Here is a 10,352-nt window from a genome sequence, read left to right as displayed (position 1 = left end):
GGCGTCAGCGCCCACCTCGACAAGGCCTCCATCATGCGTCTCACCATCAGCTACCTGCGCGTCCACCGCCTCCTCGCCGCTGGTGAGCCCCTTCCAGGACTCCCGTAGGACCTTCTGGGACCCCCAAAAACCCAGGGGACCTCCTGGGGCCTCCTGGGACCTCCGGGAACCCATGGGACCTCTTCACATCTCCTGGGACCCCCAGGCACCTATGGGATCCCCTGAGCACCCACAGGACCCGCCAAACACCCCAGACCCCGTAAGGTCCCCCAATCATCTCAGCCTCCTCAGCACCCTGGGGACCCCCAAGCACCCACAGACCCCTCCCAGACCCCAGCCCCTCCCCAGCACCCGGGGGACCCCCAGGGCTCCCCCACCACCCTCCACCCAAACACCCATAGTCCCCCCAAGCAACCCAGCCCCCCTTAGCACCCTGGGGACCCCCTGAGCTCCCTCAGCCCCCTCTCCCCAAGCACCCCAGTACCCTGAGATCCCCTCACCCCCCGGCTCGGTGATGCACCCATTCCGCAGGCGCCTGGGCGGCAGCAGCGGAGGAGGTGGATGGGTGCTACCTGAAGGCGCTGAGCGGCTTCGTGATGGTGCTGAGCGAGGCGGGGGACATGATCTTCCTCTCTGAGAACGTCAACCGGCTCCTGGGACTCAGCCAGGTTTGGGGGGGGGGCGGGGGGGGAGCACCCCACTACTCTGCCTGCGAGGGGGTCCCTGGGCACCCATGGGTGGGGGGGGGTGGGGGGCAGGGGGGGTGAACAGGCAGCTGCTTGGGTAAGGCATGCCTGGGTGCTTGTGCAAGGATGCTTGTGCGAGGGTGTTTGTGTGAGGCTCCATGCAAGGAGTGCTCGTGTGAGCGTGTTTGTGCAAGGGTGCTTGTGTGGGGCTGTTTGTGTGAGGCTCCGTGCAATGGTGTTCACACGAGGGTGCTCGTGCAAGGGTGTTTATGCAAGGGTGCTTGTGCGAGGCCCCAGGCGAGGGTACTTGTGCAAGGGTGCTCGTGCAAGGGTGCTCATGGAAGGGTGCTTGTGTGACGGTGCTTGTGTGAGGCCTTGTGCAAGGGTGCTCGTGTGAGGTGTGCAACACCCCCTCCCCGTGTTGTCCCCCCCCGCAGCTGGAGCTGATCGGCCACAGCGTCTTTGACTTTGTGCACCCCTGTGACCACGAGGAACTGCAGGACGTGCTCAGCCCCCGGCAGGGTGAGACCCCCAGGACTCCCCAACTACCCCTGGGACCCCTCTAGTGCCCCCCCCAGCAGCCCTGGAACCCCCCCAAGCACCACTGCCCTCCCCCCAGCATCCCTGGGTCTCCCCTGGGACCCCCCCAAACACCCTTGGGACACCCCCCTCAGCATCCTCCAATGACCCCCAGCACCCCTGGGACCCCTCCAGCACGCCTGGGTCTCTCTTGGGACCCCCCGCAGCTCCCCCTGACCCCAGCCCCCCCCAGCAGTGCCACGGCGGCGGGGGGAGCGCTCGGGGTGCAGCTTCTCCCTGCGGATGAAGAGCACCCTGACGGGACGCGGGCGCTGCCTCAACCTGAAGGCAGCCTCCTGGAAGGTGGGGGGACGTGGGGGGGTACGTGGGGGGACACAGGGACATGGGGATGTTGGTGGGAATAGAGGGATGTGGGGGGACATGGGACGTGGGGGACTTGGGGGGACGGGGAGATGGGGGATGTGGGGTGACATGGGAACACGGGGGGATGGGTCACGGAGGGATGGGGGACCCAAGGAAATGGGGGAATTTGGGGGGCAATAGGGGGATGTGGGGACACATGGGACATGGGGACAAGGGGGGGACATGGGGGGACAGGGAGGTGAGGGGGGACATCAGGGGATAGGGGGACATGGGGACAAGACTTGGGGGGACATGAGGGTCTAGGGGGGACTTGAGGGGGATAGGAGGACATTGGGGCATGGGGGGGGCATGGGGGAGCAGGGGGGACATGGGGGGGATGGGAGTAATACAGGAGGACATGGGGGGCGAGGGGGGGGATGCAGTGACAGGGGGGACATGGGGGGGCCAGCACCGTGGCAGAAGGGACTGGGGGGTCCACAGGGGTTCTGGTGGGGTCTCTGGCACCACTATGGCGGCCCCCCTCAGGTGCTGCACTGTGCGGGGCACATGCGGTCGTATGCGGGGGCTGGGGGGGGCGACCCCCCCCTGCGCTGCCTGGTGCTGATCTGCGAGGCCATCCCCCATCCGGGGGCCATCGAGACCCCCCTAGGCTCCGGCACCGTCCTTAGCCGCCACTCCATGGACATGAAGTTCACCTACTGCGATGACAGGTGGGGGGAGTCCCCTGTCCCCCCCCTCCCAACTTCCCGGACCCCCCCACGCCAACACCCCCCACCCCCCAAACCGCAGCACCCTCCAGGTCCCTGCACCCCGGTATCCCAACCCCCATGCAGACCCCCAGACCCCCAGCACCCTGAACGTGTTCCCCCCCACCCCAGTCCCCTGGCACCCCAAACCATCCCAACCCCCCGAGAACTTTGTTTCCCCCCCCAGCACCCCAACTCCCCCACCAGACCCCCAGCACCCTGAGCACTCCCCAAGACCACCAGGACCCCAAAACCTTCCCCCTACCCTGGACCCCAGCACCCTAAAACCTGCCCATGCCCCCAGACTCCTGCACCCCCCCCCAGCACCATAAATGCCTCCCCAGAGCCCTGGGACCCCAAAACCTCCCACCCCACAGACCCCTGCCCCCCCCCAGCACCCCCACCCCATCTGACAAGACACCCGGACCCCAAGCACCCTGAATCCCCCCAGACCCCCAGAACCCCAAACCCTGAACCCCCTGGACCACAGCACCCCAAACCCACCCCCCCTGGACCTCTGCCCCCACCCAGCACCCCAACCCCCCCAAGACTCCCAGAGCCCCAGCACCCTGGCCCCCCACCCCCCAGGACCCCTGACACCCCAAACCCTCCCCTGGACCCCCAGCACCCTGAACCTGCCCTCTAGACTCCCAGCACCCAAACCCTTCCACCCCCTGGATCCCCCACCCCCAGCACCCTGACACCCCCCCCCCCCCCCCCAGTTTCCAGCACCCCACAACCCCCCAGACCCCTGGCATCCTACGCCCCAGACCCCCACCCCTCAGCACCCTGAACCGCCCAGACCTACACCCCCCCCAAGAACCCCAACCCCCCCATACCCCCAGTACCCCGAAGGGCCCCCCCCAGGACTCCATAGAGCCCCCCCAGGACTCTCTTGGCCACCCTCGACCCCATAAGTGCCCCCCAGGGCCCCTTAGGGGCACCTCAGGGCTCCATAGAGGACACCCTGCACCCCATAGGGCCCCCCCAGGACCTCATAGGCGCTCCCCAGACCCACCCCACACCTCATAGACCCCCCCCTCGACCCTCTTGGGGCCCCCCTTGACCCTTTAAGGGCCCCCCAGGACCCCTTAGGGGCACCCCAGGGCACCATAGGGGACCCCCAGCACACCTTGAGGCCTCCCCTGACTCCACCAGACCCCCAAGAGCCCCCCCAGAAACTCATAGAGCCCCCCCTGACACTCTTGGGGCCCCCCTCGACTCCATAAGTGCCCCCCAGGACCCCTTAGGGGCACCCCAGGACACCTGAGGGGACCCCCAGCCCCCCCAAGGGGTCCTCCGAATCCCCCAGGCCCCCCAAGAGCCTGCCCAGGATCCCCTTGGGGCCCCTCTCAACCCCATAAGGGCTCCCCAGACCCCTTAGGGGCACCCCAGGACACTATAGAGGACCCCCCTGCACCCCTTAAGGCTCCCCCCGACCTCCCCAGGCCCCCAAGAACCCTGCCCAGCACCCCCAAGAGCCCCCCAGAACCCTCTTGGGGACCCCATAAGTGCCCCCTAGGACCCCTTAAGGGCACCTCAGGACACCAGAGGGGACCCCCAACCTCCCCAAGGGCCCCCCCCCGGGGAAGGGGGGGAGCGATTCGGCAAGCCCCAGGGGGCCCAGCTGAGTCGGGGTGCGCAGGATCGGGGAGGTGGCGGGGTACACCCCTGAGGAGCTGCTCGGCTGCTCCCTCTACGAGTACGTCCATGCTCTCGACTCCGACACCCTCAGCAGGAGCGTGCACACCCGTGAGTGCCCCCAACCCCCCCCGGCACCCCAAGATCCATCTGGGAACCCCAAGATCCTCTTGGGAACCCCAGGATTCCCCCTACACCCCAGTATCTTCCTCGGAACCCCAATAACCCCCCATGAACCACAACATCACTCCTGCACCCTGAGCACCCCTGTGTCCTCCTGGGTCATCCCTGGGCACCGCGACATCCCCCCTGGGCACCCCTGAGCACCCCAATGTGCCCTTGGAGCACCCCTGGACACCCCGACATCCCTCCTGGGTCACCCCAATATCCCCTGGGGCACCCCTGGGCACCCCGACATCCCTCCTGGGTCACCCCAATATCCCCTGGGGCACCCCTGGGCACCCTGGCATCCCCTCTGGGCACGTCTGGGCACCCCAGTGTTCCCCCTATCTCCCCTTGGGTACACCTGGGTCACTCCTGGGCACCCCGACATCCCCTCTGGGCATCCCAGTGTTCCCCCTATCTCTGGGTACACCTGGGTCACCCTTGGGCACCCCAATATCCCCTCTGGGCACCCCAACATCCCCCCCAGCATCCCTGAACACCCCAATATCCCCCTGGGGCACCCCTGGACACTCTCCCCCCCGGCACCCTGCCCCCCCCCCCCCCCCCGGGTCACCCGTGGGGTGCTGGCACCCCGCAGTGCTGAGCAAGGGACAGGCAGTGACGAGCCAGTACCGGTTCCTGGCCAAGCGCGGGGGGTTCCTGTGGGCGCAGACCCAGGCCACCGTCATCGCCAACAGCCGCAGCGCCCAGCCCGAGGGCATCGTCTGCCTCCACTTCGTCCTCAGGTTGGGGGGGGGACACGGAAAGGGGGGGGGACACGGAATGGGGGGAACACACAGAACAAGGGGGACATGGGTCCTCTGCGCGGTGTTGGGTGCCCATGGGGTGTTGGTGCTTCAGAAGTGGTGCCTTTTGGGGGGGGGGTGAGGGTGCAGCACCCCAAAACTCAGCCCGTGAACCTGGGTATCAGGGGGGGTTGGCACTCTATGCTCGGTGCTGGGGGGGGGGGGCACCCAAAATCACAGACCCTGTACTCAGTGCTGGGGGAGGGGGTCAGCACCCCATACCCAGTGCCTGGGGGGAGGGTCAGCAGCCAAATCTCATATCCCATTCCCGGGGTGTGTGTGCACCCCATAAATAGTGCCTGGGGGGTGTCAGCACCCCAAATCTCATACCCTGTATCCAGTGCTTGGTGTGGGGAGTGTCAGCACCATAGACCCAGTACCCTGCAGCCACTACCCCCAGCCCATTTCCCGGGGGGGGGGTGTTTGCTGCCTGACAGGGGGGTCTGTCCCCCCTCCCCATCCCACGGCGGGGCTGACGGCCCCCCCCCCCCCCCAGCCGCGTGGAGCAGCGGGGGGTGGTGCTGTCGCTGGAGCAGACCCAACGCCAGGGTGAGGGGCGCCGCCTGCCCCCCCCCGCCCCCGGCCCTGACACCCCCGACGCCGTCCTCAACCTCAGCCTCGGTGGGCACCAGTTGCAGCAACTGGGAGCACTGGGAGGGGATAATGTGGTGCTGGGGGGGGGGCACTGGGAGGTGATGGAGGTACTGGGAGCACTGGGAGAGGATCATGGGGGCACTGGGGCTTGGTGCATGGGGGTCTGGGGGGGTGCCTGGGATCTTGGGGGGCTGGGGGGCATCCCTGGGGTGCTGGGAGGTCCCTGGGGATCTTGGTGGGGTGCTGGGGATGCCCAGCCCCATGTGATGGTGCAGGTGGGGGGTGCGGGGGGCTGTGGGGTCTCTGGGGATCCTGGGGGGGTCCCCCACCCCATGTGATGGTGTGGGTGAGGGTAGGGGGGCTGTGGGTGCTGGGGGGGGTCTCTGGAGGTGTTGGGGGGGTTCTTGGGGTCCCCCACCCCATGTGATGGTGTGGGCAGGGGTGGGGGGCCCGCGGGTGCTGGCTTTTGTGCGCCCAGCCCACGTCCCTGAGGCAGTGCTGCAGCGGGACCCCCGGCGTTTCTGCTCCCCCGAACTCGCCCGCCTCCTCGCCCCCATCTTCGACCCCCCCCCCAGTGCCCCCCCGCCGCCGCCCCCGCAGCCCCTCTCCAGTGAGTTCGGCCTTGGGGCTTTGGGGGGGGTGGTGGGTCCCAGCCAGGCTATGGGGGTCTAGGGCGGGGGCCCTGGGGAAAAAATGGGGGGTCTCCGGGGGAACATGGGGGGTCATTCCCAAGCTTGGGCAGGGCATGGAGGTGGTTTACCTTGGGGGGGGGGGGGGGCTTGTTGTCTCAGCAAGCTATGGGGGGGTGTCTCTGGGAGGCCTTTGGAGGTCCCAGCCAGACTTTGGGGGTCAAGGAGGGTCCCTGGGGAAAACAGGGGGGTCCTGGGGGTCCTTCCTAAGCTATGGGGGGGGCTGGCTGGGGGGGGATCCTGATAGAATATGGGGGGGCAGTTTGGGGTGGGTGGGAACCTGGGGGGTCCAATTCAGTCGGGGGGGGGGGCAGGTATGTGGTCCTGGGGGGGTTCTGGGGGTCCATGGCTGTACCCCCTGCCCCCCCAGCCCCCTGGGGACGAGCTGCTGTTCGAGGTGCAGAAGCTTTTCGCGGGGAGCCCGGGGCCTGGCACGGCCCTGCAGGTACAGGGGGGTGGCTGGGTGGGACCCTGCGTCCCACGGGTGGGACCCTCCCCCTGTCCCCCTGTCCCCCCTGTCCCCTCTAGACCTGGCCATGCTGGGGGGTGTGTGTGACCCTGTCCCCCCTGTCCCCCCAGGCGTCCCCCCTGGACCTGGCCATGCTGGCCCCCTACATCCCCATGGACGGCGACTTCCAGCTGGGCGGGGCCGAGGCGCCGCGGGGGCGGGGCCCGCGCCCACCGGGCTCCGCCTCCGCGGCCGCGGCCCCGCCCCTGCGCCCCCGCGCCCGCAGCTTTCCCGGGCGCGGCTCCGCCCCCTCCCGCCGCGGCCCCGCCCTCCCGCGGTGGGGCAGCGACCCCGCCCTCGGCCCCGCCCTGACGCCTCGCCCTGCGAGGAAGAGGTGGGCGGGGCCGCCGCGCGGGGGCGGGGCTAAGGGGCGGGGAACGGATTGATAAGGGACTTTCGGGGGGAGGGGCTCTCTGGGGAGGGGCTTTCTGGGGGAGGGGTTTGCTAGGGGAGGGGCTTGCTAGGGGAGGGGCTCGTTGGGGGGCTTGTAGGGAGGGTCTCGCTGGGGAGGGGCTTATTGGGGAGGCGTGCTCTTAGGGGAGGGGCTAAGGGGGGCGGGGCGGGGCTTATTTCTGGCGAAGGCTGATGGCGAGGGGGCTTGTGAGGACTGGGGGGCGTGGTAGGGGGCGTGGTAGGGGGGCGTGTTGTGGGCGTGTCGTGGGCGCGGTGTGACGGTGCCGCGCAGGGCGCGGGAGCCGAGCGGGGAGGACGCGGGGGCTCCCCTGAAGCGCCCCGAGCTCGACCCCCACCTGCTGCCCCCCCTCGGCCTGGTACGGGGGGACACGGCGGGGAGACACACACACGGTTGGAGGGGGGAGGGAAGGGGCGTGGGGACACGGGGAGGGGGGGGGACACGGACTTGGGGATGGGGACAGGAGGGGCTACGGGTGGGGGGGAGGCCGAGGGACACGGGACACACACACACATATGGGGACACAAGGGGACGGGGGGGGGGGGGGTGAGGTTGGGGGGGGCAGGGAGTGGGGGAGGGGACTGTGGGGACATGGGGGAGGGGACAGCCGGGGGGGGGTGGCAGGGTGCCTTGTCCCCATGTCCCCCCCTGTGTCCCCATGTCCCCCCGTGTCGTCGTGTGTCCCCCCCCGCGTGTCCCCCACAGGGCCTGCTGCTGAGTGGGGAGGACCCCCCGGGACTGAGCCCCCACCTGGGGCAGGAGCAGCCCCTTGGTGAGGGGGGGGCCCTAATAGGGGGGACCCCGATAATGGGGGGGTGGTAATTGCGGGGGTCCCAAAACTTTGGGGGGGCCACGCACACCCCGATAATGGGGGTTTAGTCTAATAATGGAGGACCCAAAACGCGGGGGGGGGGTGTCCTCCAATCTGAGAGGGGGTAGAACGTGGGGAGACCCCCAGAACTGGGAGGGGTGGTGCGAAAATAGGAGGAACCCTATAACAGGGGTGAAATGGGGGGGGCCACAACCAGAAAGGGGGAGCCCAAACTTGAAAGGAGAACTGGGAGGGTCCCCAAAACAGGGGGAGGGCACAACCAAGGTTGCTGCAGGGCAGGGGGGAGCATGAGTGGGGGGAGGGAACCCCAATAATGGGTGTGTGTCCCCCTGCCTCCCAGCGCTGCTGGCTGCTGGCCTGGCCCTGCCAGGGGCCCCCTCGCACCCCCTCCGGCTGCCCCCCCCAGGAGGAGACCAGGGGGCGCCCAGGAGGGCCCCCCCAGGTCACACGTCTGGAGAGCAACTGAGGGGGGGGGCCACATGTGGAAGGGGCCCCCCCAAAACCAGCAGCTGGTCCAAACCACCGACTCCCCCCTGACCTTGATGGGGACCCCAAAACACAGCCCCCCTCCAAAAAAAAACCAAGGAGGAGGGGGGGCCCAAAACACCACCCCCCTGATACCCAATGACGGATGCAAAAAAAACCCAGCCCCCCCCCCAACCCACCCCACAAATGAAGGGGGCCCCAACCCCACGCAGTGGGGCCCCCCCAAACCCTGGTGGGGGACACACACCAAAAGCCATGACCCCTCCCACAGATCCTGGGGTGCTGCCTGGGGTCCCCCAGTCCCCCCAACACCCCCCATTTATCCCCCCCCTTGCCCGCCCCCCAAGCCCCCCATCCTTGGGGGCTCTGAATGACCCCCTGCAATGGGGTCTCCCCCAATCTGCTCCACCACCCCATCGGACCACCCACCCATGGGGACCCCCCCCACCCTGCCCCTTGGAGCCCCACCTGGGCACCCCCTTCCCAGCTCTGGGGACCTCCCAGGAGGCCCCCCCCCCCAAATTCTGGACTCCCCCCCGCCAGTCCTCCCCCATAGGGGACCCACTGAGCCCCCACTTTTGGGGGCCCCTCCAATCCTCCCATGGGGCCTGCCACAGCCCCCCCTCCTACCTCGGCCTGGCCCCTCCGGGGGGGGCTCGGAGGGGGGCCATCCCCCCACTCGGTGCTGGGCTGAAAACGCCCCTTCGGGGGGTCCCATGGACACCCCCCCCCCCCAAATCCGGGACCACCGGGGCAGTGCCCCCCCCCCCCCCCGGGGACACCCCTTTTATACTGCTCCGTCCTGCGCAGCCCCAGGGCTCTGGAGAGGGATGCTCTCAAGCGAGGGCATCGTGTGAGAGCCGCCCTTGTGCAAGAGCCTCAAGCAAGGTCTTCACACAAAGCCTTAGGGGTGAGCCGCCCTTGTGCAAGAGCCGCCCTCGTGCGAGAGTCCCACATGAGCTGAGCTTGTGCGAGGGCCGCCCTCATGTGAGAGCCCTCCCCCCAACCGCCCTCGCTTGGCTCTTGTGTTTGAGCCTGGGGGAGCGGCGGGGGGAGCTTGCACAAAGGGCCTGGCGCTCGCATGAGGGGGGGGACCGGATGCCGCTGCCCAGAGCCGCTGGGACCCACACGCACACCCCCAGCCCCCCCCCCCCCGTGCGAGGCTGAGCGTGCTCCTCCCCGCTGCCCCCCAAAATGTCGCTTTGGGGGGGGTCTGTACCGCCCCCCCGCCCTTGTTCTCTCCCCCTCCCTGTGCGCTTGCACACGCTTGTGCAAAGGTGGCATGCCGCGGGGGTCACGCATGGACACATGCACAGGCACCCCCCCATGGGGGTGTTACACAGGGACACGCCCAGTGTCACCCCCCACTGCACAGCCCCTCCCCCCACCGTGCTGACCCCCCCCCCATAAACCTGCTCTGAACCCAGTGAGGGCTCCGCCTCTGCCTGGGGGGGACACGGCCGGGGGGGGGGGGGGACGGACGGACGTGGTGGGGGTGATGGGGACATGGGGGGATGATGGAGACATGGGGGGTCATAGGGGGACATGGGGGGTGATGGGGACATGGGGTGGACATGGAGGGTTTGGTGGGGACATGAGGGGGGGGTCATGGGGGAAACATGGGGGGGACATGGGGGGACGACGGGGACATGGCAGGGTGATGGCAACATGGAGGGAGGTGGGGACGTGGGAGGGACACAGCAGGGCGATGGGGACAGAGGGGGAGATGAGGGGGGCTTTGGGGGGACGACACGGGGGGCTGTGGGGACCCCAGGGCTGCGGGGACTTGGAGAACACGGGCAGGCCGCCGCGGCCGCTCTGGTACACCTTCACCCCTTTCTATGGTCCCGCCCCCCCCCCCCCACCCGCGCGGCACGCGCCCGT

At 68.9% G+C, this 10,352-nt stretch overlaps 1 protein-coding gene across 1 annotated transcript; it reads left to right on the top strand.

Moving 5' to 3' along the window:
* The first annotated feature begins 6 nt into the window (after window positions 1-6).
* On the top strand, window positions 7-8,616 carry LOC115337693 (hypoxia-inducible factor 3-alpha-like). Its single transcript, XM_041121752.1, has 13 exons — window positions 7-82; window positions 532-668; window positions 1,124-1,208; window positions 1,459-1,568; window positions 2,115-2,299; window positions 3,981-4,285; window positions 4,605-4,887; window positions 5,444-5,568; window positions 5,981-6,151; window positions 6,601-6,675; window positions 6,810-7,072; window positions 7,856-7,922; window positions 8,323-8,616. The coding sequence occupies exons 1-13, from the start codon at window positions 34-36 to the stop codon at window positions 8,517-8,519; spliced, it is 2,052 nt and encodes a 683-aa protein (XP_040977686.1). The 5' UTR covers window positions 7-33; the 3' UTR covers window positions 8,520-8,616.
* The last annotated feature ends 1,736 nt before the right edge of the window (window positions 8,617-10,352 follow it).

The sequence above is a fragment of the Aquila chrysaetos genome, unplaced genomic scaffold, assembly GCF_900496995.4.
Source record: "Aquila chrysaetos chrysaetos unplaced genomic scaffold, bAquChr1.4, whole genome shotgun sequence".
Lineage (NCBI taxonomy): Eukaryota > Metazoa > Chordata > Aves > Accipitriformes > Accipitridae > Aquila > Aquila chrysaetos.
Note: the sequence above shows the minus strand (reverse complement) of the source record. Positions and strands in the feature narration are given on the sequence as shown.

Excerpts from the sequence above, each read along its gene's own strand:
- LOC115337693 (XM_041121752.1), top strand. The coding sequence starts at position 34 with ATGCGTCTCACCATCAGCTACCTGCGCGTCCACCGCCTCCTCGCCGCT. Across the intron at positions 6,152-6,600 it reads GCCCCCGCAGCCCCTCTCCA|CCCCCTGGGGACGAGCTGCT; the intron begins GTGAGTTCGGCC and ends CTGCCCCCCCAG. Across the intron at positions 7,073-7,855 it reads CCTCGCCCTGCGAGGAAGAG|GGCCTGCTGCTGAGTGGGGA; the intron begins GTGGGCGGGGCC and ends TGTCCCCCACAG.